The sequence below is a fragment of the Arachis ipaensis genome, chromosome B01 (genome assembly GCF_000816755.2).
Source record: "Arachis ipaensis cultivar K30076 chromosome B01, Araip1.1, whole genome shotgun sequence".
Taxonomy (NCBI): domain Eukaryota; kingdom Viridiplantae; phylum Streptophyta; class Magnoliopsida; order Fabales; family Fabaceae; genus Arachis; species Arachis ipaensis.
In genome coordinates, this window is record NC_029785.2 from 10,105,375 (window position 1) to 10,112,415 (window position 7,041).

The following is a 7,041-nucleotide window of genomic DNA, read 5'->3' on the forward strand; positions in this document are numbered from 1 at the left end:
ATTGTCACTCCTAAATAGTATAATTTAGATCAATTTAAAAACTAAAATCGATATAATTTATTATTATTTAGATAATATTAATTTGATTTTTATTTAATCCAATTTTATTTAAAGGATTGAGATTAATATTATATTAATTTAAATCTATTTTCTAATTTAATCCGATTCAAATTATCGCGATTTAGATTGAATTAGTTTATATTTTGTCTAAATTAAAGTTTTAGAAGTCTTGTAATTTAAAATATTTAAATTATTATAAATAATAAAAAGAAAAAATTTAAATGTTTTAAAAAATATATCAGTAAATAATCAATTTAATATATTTATTTTAAAAAATATATCTTTATGAACACTTTTATTTATATTTAAAAAAAGAAAAGCAAAATTACCTCTCCAAAGTCCAAACCCGTTCTTTCGAAGGGGAACAAAATTAGTAAATTACCCCAATACCATGGTATATGTATGTAATGTGGAATGTAAGTTGTAACTTTGAATCAAGTTGCAAAACTTAAAGAACGTGATACTTGCGGGGATATTGGAAACAAAACCTTACAGGACCGAACCCAGTTTGAGTTACTACTTCGTATGCTTATCGACATCAAAGTCCACACCTCCTTCTGCTCTCAAATTGTGCTTTTTTGTTCATAACTACAACCGCCTAAGCTCTGCTCGCATTGAAATCTGGGAGAGAGAGATGAGCACGGTCCCAAAAGAAACGATCGAAGTGATAGCACAGAGCATTGGCATCACGAATCTGTCCCCTGATGTTGCCTTCGCTCTCGCCCCCGATCTCGAGTATCGAATTCGCGAAATCATGCAGGTCCCTCTCATAAACCTCCCCCTTTCTCTCTGTTTTCTTTCATTATTATTGCAAAAATGTGCTTCCTATTTTGTTCAAAATTGCGCAATTTCAATACTCCGTTTAAAATTGAACCTTTTTCTTCTCTTCTCTTTTTTCCTCCTTTATCGTATGCACTTGTTGATTTTGGATTGTACAGGAGTCCATAAAATGCATGCGTCACTCAAAGAGAACTATTCTTACAGCAGATGATGTTGATAGTGCACTTGCATTGAGAAATTTAGAGGTAACCTTGCTTTACTCTTTTTGTGATTAATTTTCATTTCAAATTTTGTAATATTTATATCTTTTTATGCTTGTTTTGATTTGGTGAGATTACTCTTCAATACAATCATACATTTTTTCACACAGTAAACTTTTCGTTTGGTACTCAAGTTGGAGCATGTTAAGCTTTGATAGTGCGCCTATTAAGAGATGCTTTTTTGAAATTACCATGTCTCTTAGTATGGGCATGTGTTGGTATGGCAGGTTCATATTTTGATATTGCTTTAAAACGGTTAGGGTGGCAAAACACTTCTGCTTCACTTGCTTTTGGTTAAGGTTAAAATTGACATAATTGGTGCCAAATCGCTTCTTCACCCAGCTTGTTCAAAAAACTTTTCATTTGATTTTGTTTTCATTTTGCTTATTATGCTTATTGTTCTTTATATTTATGTATCAGCCAATATATGGTTTCACCTCTAACGACCCTTTGCGGTTCAAAAGAGCTGCTGGACACAAGGATTTGTTCTACATTGATGACAAAGATGTGGAATTTAAAGATGTAAGATATTACTAGGTATATAAATGCTGCTATTGTAAAAGTAGTATTTGAATTGCTTCCTAATATGATGTTCTTACATTTTCCCCTTATTTGAATAGCTGATTGAAGCACCGTTACCAAAAGCTCCGCTTGATACATCAATTACCAGTCATTGGCTGGCTATTGAAGGTGTACAACCTGCAATTCCTGAGAATGCTCCAGTTGAAGGTATTTTTCTAGTGATTAAACTGAAGTCACATCTTTTGTATAATATGTTACTATTTGCCTCATAATGATCTGCTACTTAGTATGCCTACCTGCTGGATTAATGATCTGCTACTCTGAATTTTGTTCTCATCAACAGCACTTCTTATTTTGTTAGGTTTAAATGGTTTGTCATAGATGTGATTTATGATAGGAAATATGATGTATGATCTATATAGATTGCTTCACCTAGAGGGAATGGATTTGCTGTATGTTGTATTGAAAGGCTTGATTTTCGCAGTATTGACATTTTTGCTTGTACTACGTTACTTGTAGCTCCCACAGAAATAAGAAAATCGTCTGAGTATAAGGAAGATGGGATTCCAGTTGACATTAAATTACCTGTTAAACACGTAATAACAAAGGAGCTTCAGGTATACACTATTTTATGGAATGTTTGATTGCTTTTCCCCCTTATTGGTAAACTTCAACAATTTTGTTTTTTTTCTTCTGCAGCTTTACTTTGACAAAATAACTGAGCTAGTTCTAAATAAGCCTGCTTCTATTCCCTTTAGAAGGGCACTAATTAGTTTGGCAACAGACATGGGACTCCATCCTTTGGTTCCTTATTTCTCACGCTTTGTAGCTGATGAGGTACTTACAAGTTTATATCAGTGACATTCTTTTTTGGTTAACCTTTGAATGATATAGTCATATTTTACAAAAGAGACTTAAACACTCTTCTTTAATATTTTTTCCCAATATCATAACAGGTGGCACAAAACTTGCATAATTTAACACTTTTATTTGCCTTGATGCGTCTTGTCCGGAGCATTCTACAAAATCCTCACATACATATAGAGCTTTATGTAAGTATGCTGTTATTGAAAATGTCTTCACATCTGTAATTTATCAACTTCTGAAGATTGCTTCCATGCTAATATGACAAACTCTTATGGTATCGTGAACTGGTTCAGCTTTCCTTATTTTAATGAATTAATAGAGTAATAACAAACACCATTTTGGATGCTTAACTGAAGCAAAGACTGAAGGGAAGTTATACCTTCCTGAACCTTGAGCTATAACTGCAGTTATATGTCCTCTTAGTTATTGTGTCTTCCTAATTCTGTTCTTTTTCATTTAATTCTGCTAGTTACATCAATTGATGCCACCTATCATTACCTGTGTTGTTGCAAAAAGGATTGGAAACAGACTATCTGATAATCACTGGGAGCTTAGGAACTTCAGTGTTAATCTTGTTGCTTCAATATGCAAAAGGTTACCTTCTTTCTATTAAACGATGTCGATCTAGATCACCACTATATTAGAGCTCCTTTAAACATAATGTTCAACTGATTGTTCCCGGCCATTGTTATCCCTCTTGATCACCATTATTGCACATTTTTTTCCAATTTTTATATAGTTATTCCATAGTACAATGACCAGGAGCAACTAGAAAGTCCAGTAATAAAATGCTTACTTTGGTTTCTCTGTTCAATATGCTTTCATTGTTTAGATCTGAATAGTTCTGGTGTTGAATGCTATTTCTTGTTGTTGTTGAGCTGTTAGTTATATAATTAGATTCAAATGGAACACTATATCTAGATGACTCCAAGTTAACTGACTCTATTGAATAGTCAATGACCAGAAGAACTGTAGTTGATAGGTCCTTGACATGCTTTGCAACTTGTTAATTTAAGATTGTGCCTTGGAAGAAACATGTTAAGGGTTTCCTTACTAGTCCAGAATATCAAGAGGTACAGTAGCAGATAATTAGCAATTAGAGTAATAGGAGGTGAGAGGTAGAAGATAGGATAGAGAAGGGTTGAGGTAATCGTTGCGTGAGTGTCCACCTTCGGCTTCGGGTGTTGGTTGCTGTGAACGTAGCACCAGTTCTTCCATTCGTTTCATCATTGTTTCCAGTAATTGGGTTTGTTCAGCGACCTGTTTTTCCAAGCCATCCACGCGTTCTTCCATGGCAGCGGTGGTGCGAGTAGAGACCATCCACGGGTACTAATCCCAGATCGTTTTCTGATACCAATTGTTAAGGGTTTCCTTACTAGTCCAGAATATCAAGAGGTACAGTAGCAGATAATTAGCAATTAGAGTAATAGGAGGTGAGAGGTAGAAGATAGGATAGAGAAGGGTTGAGGTATCAAGATGATACTCTCAAGGAAATATTATTTAGAAAAGAAGGAAGAAAGAACAAGTAATGACAGAAGATTCACTTGGCATTCGAGAGGCCAAACTCTCCACTAAATATCACTCCACTTATTCCCTACCTAAAAGCTTTTCAGCTTCCTTATTTATAATATCCATATCCTAACTACTTTCCTAAACATGTGGAGTAACAATATTTTGAAATTTCAATCAGTCACGTGTTTTCCCCTCCTTCTATAAGTAAATTTAAAAGGAGTTAAATTCTGATTTGATTTCTCCTGGTTTGTTACAAAACATGACTTCTTTTCTTACACCCTTTCATCATTGAACTGGTTAGGGTGGCCCTGTGCACAAGGTTACTACCTATGCACAACTTAACCATTGCATGTGGAGAGGTTGTCTAGTGGTTGGCCATGGGTTATGTAATGATAGTAAACAAGAAAATTTTGATCCTGTATGTTATGTATCATTTTCTATTTTGTAATATCACTTCCCTAATCTGTGAAATTTTACAGATTTGGGAATGTTTATCATAATCTTCAGCCACGAGTGACAAAGACTTTTCTTCATGCATTTTTGGACCCAACTAAAGCTCTACCTCAGCACTATGGTGCAATTAAAGGAATAGCAGCTCTTGGATCAAGACTGGTATCTTCTTAGCTCTGCTTTTTATACGAACATGATACCTTTTTACCATCCATGTTGTTGTGCACAACAACAGCAAAATATTACTTCTCTATCTATGGGGTCAAATGGATGAACTTCATTTTTTTTGTTTTTATTTAGAACTAGTTATACTTGTGCCAACCGGTGCATAATTCTTCTTCGCTTTGAATAGGTTCGCTTGTTTATACTTCCAAACCTTGAGCCATATTTGCTTCTCCTCGAGCCGGAAATGCAACCAGAGAAACAGAGAAATGAAACAAAGAGGCAGGAAGCATGGCAAGTATATGGGGCCTTGTTGGTGAGTTGCAATGTTTTAATATATATAGATACCTTGTTTTTGGTATGCATTAATATATTTGTTTCCCAGAAACATCTCTTTAGCTAATTACCTTGGTCATAAATCTTTCAGTGTGCTGTTGGACAATGTATGCATGAAAGGGCCAAAATCTTCAGCAATTTGCTCTCTCCTCCAACACGTGCTTCTTCTAGACCCAATGGAAAAGCCATGATTGCTATGTCAAGTATGACTTCACTTTGCTGCAATGAGATTTATACTGGTGTTTCAAAATAATGCATGTCCTTTCTTCAATGGATGAATTTGATAAATTACTTTGTGTGCATACCTTTCGATGCATCTTGTATGCTTTGGTTTCCTCTCATTTTAACTTTTCAATTTTTAATTCTTGAAAGAAATGCAAACTAAAGGGGGGTAATTGCAGGGCTGATAGTGGAAAATATTTTCTTCTTGATAGAAGATAATGAACAAATGTATTGTAGGTAAAAAGAAAATGCGACAGGTCTTACTAGCAATCAGCTAGTTAATACCCCATGATTCGAAATAGATTATGTGAAATAAGTATGAAGTGTGAACTAATAAAAATAGTATGAACAAATATGTTTTCATTATGTAGGTTAGTAATATACATTTTTGATAAAAGTACGAAACACACGAAGCTTGTGTGAAAATACACAAATCTCATCCATGAAATTTAATCCTCTATTTTATCCACATTCCAAACACACCAACAAACAAGAAAACCTTGTCTCAGAAGGTGGGTTTGGCTACATACATACCCAATACCATTAGTGTTAATTTTCACGGGTTTAGAGCAACAATAAGAAGTCAAAATTATCTATAATGTAAGACTATTTTTGGAAAAGCGTAGTACACAACCTTAGATTGAAATCCTTAATATTGTAAGATGTGTTATTCTACCGTTGGACTTTCACTGATAGCTCATGCATTCAATTAAGTGATATCTGAGTCTTGTTGCATGTCTTGAATCTTCACGTGTTAAATTCCCTTATGTCCAAACTTTTCATTGCCAAAATAGGAGATATACAAGTTAATTGCAGTTTGCATTAGAAGCATGAATTTCCAACTTTGTGCTCTTGTATGACTAGAAAGGTCTCCATAGAAAAAAGTTGACTTTTTGGCACCCATGTTTTCTTCAACTACATATTTACAATGTAACCATTACTGTGATAGTTATGCTCTATATTTTGACCTTTCAATTAATGAAGGCAAACGTAAAGCCAGCACAGAAAACCTAATGCAGCAGCAGCAACCTCCATTGAAGAAACTTGCCACGGATGCCCCCGGGGGTGTGGTACCAATGAACTCCATGTCTGTTGACATGCAAATGCAAGGGTCAGCAGGTGCATTTTCGACCATGATGGGGGTTCCAAATGTTGGCGCGTCATCGATGGCTCGGCAGATATCTAATGACAACACAATGGGGAGAGAGGTTGGCGGTCAACAATCGAAGGTATCTTCCATTCTCGCTCAAGCCTGGAAGGATGACATCGATGCAGGACAATTACTGTCATCGGTGTATGAATTATTTGGTGAAAGTTTGTTATCCTTTATTCCAAAAGCTGAAGCAGGTGTATTTTTGTAACACAAATTGGAGTACTGGATTTTGTTTTGTATCATTGTATGTGGAAAAAGTATACTTAACTTGGTGAGGTGTCGTATGTTATTTAGTGCTGAAGAAATTATCATAGGCTAGAATAGAAACCTGTATTTAATTTTGCTAATACTGAAATTCATGGAAAAATTATGTAAGCTTCTCAGAGTTTTTTTTAATGACTTATTTATCATAGATTCTATTATATTCTAACCACGTTGTTTTGTATGTTCTGAAATGGTAATATGTTTTCTTTCTGGTTTCTGAGGTGCAATCAATAATGTAACTTATAAGTGCAAAATATGTACAGTTAATCATCGATTATGGGCAATCTTTTTCGCAAAAGATGCGATCTCTTATTCATTCCACTAGATAAAACTAACCCTCAAGGGTATCACCTACTCAGATCTTTTGAAGTAAAAGTTCCTTTTCATTTATTTTTGTATTTGTTCAATTTAACTCATAAAATCGGTTAATAGGTTAACGCTGATGTGTCAGGT

The 7,041-nt window shown here is 34.6% G+C and overlaps 1 protein-coding gene and 1 long non-coding RNA gene across 4 annotated transcripts; both read left to right on the plus strand.

Annotated features, from left to right (window-relative positions):
- Positions 478-6,754, plus strand: LOC107621763 (transcription initiation factor TFIID subunit 6). Of its 3 annotated transcripts, none has more exons than XM_016323855.2 (12): positions 478-820; positions 999-1,085; positions 1,521-1,622; positions 1,721-1,829; positions 2,142-2,239; positions 2,322-2,459; positions 2,579-2,674; positions 2,959-3,083; positions 4,481-4,613; positions 4,804-4,929; positions 5,041-5,152; positions 5,351-6,148. In XM_016323855.2, the coding sequence occupies exons 1-12, from the start codon at positions 695-697 to the stop codon at positions 5,410-5,412; spliced, it is 1,314 nt and encodes a 437-aa protein (XP_016179341.1). In that variant the 5' UTR covers positions 478-694; the 3' UTR covers positions 5,413-6,148. The 3 variants fall into 3 exon arrangements, with proteins under 3 accessions (XP_016179341.1, XP_016179283.1, XP_020972929.1); XM_016323797.2 differs by lacking the exon at positions 5,351-6,148 and adding an exon at positions 6,156-6,754 and having other exon boundaries at positions 480-820; XM_021117270.1 differs by lacking the exons at positions 2,959-3,083; positions 4,481-4,613; positions 5,351-6,148 and adding an exon at positions 6,156-6,754 and having other exon boundaries at positions 480-820.
- LOC110269448 lies at positions 3,091-4,234 on the plus strand. The gene is made up of 2 exons (XR_002358313.1): positions 3,091-3,635; positions 3,958-4,234. It is a non-coding gene; the product is annotated as an uncharacterized LOC110269448 (long non-coding RNA).

What these genes read in the sequence shown, in the direction of transcription:
- LOC107621763 (XM_016323797.2), top strand. Translation starts at nt 695, where the DNA reads ATGAGCACGGTCCCAAAAGAAACGATCGAAGTGATAGCACAGAGCATT. An exon ending in AAGATGTGGAATTTAAAGAT is followed by an intron (nt 1,623 to 1,720) that starts GTAAGATATTAC and finishes TTATTTGAATAG; the next exon opens with CTGATTGAAGCACCGTTACC. An exon ending in CACGCTTTGTAGCTGATGAG is followed by an intron (nt 2,460 to 2,578) that starts GTACTTACAAGT and finishes ATATCATAACAG; the next exon opens with GTGGCACAAAACTTGCATAA.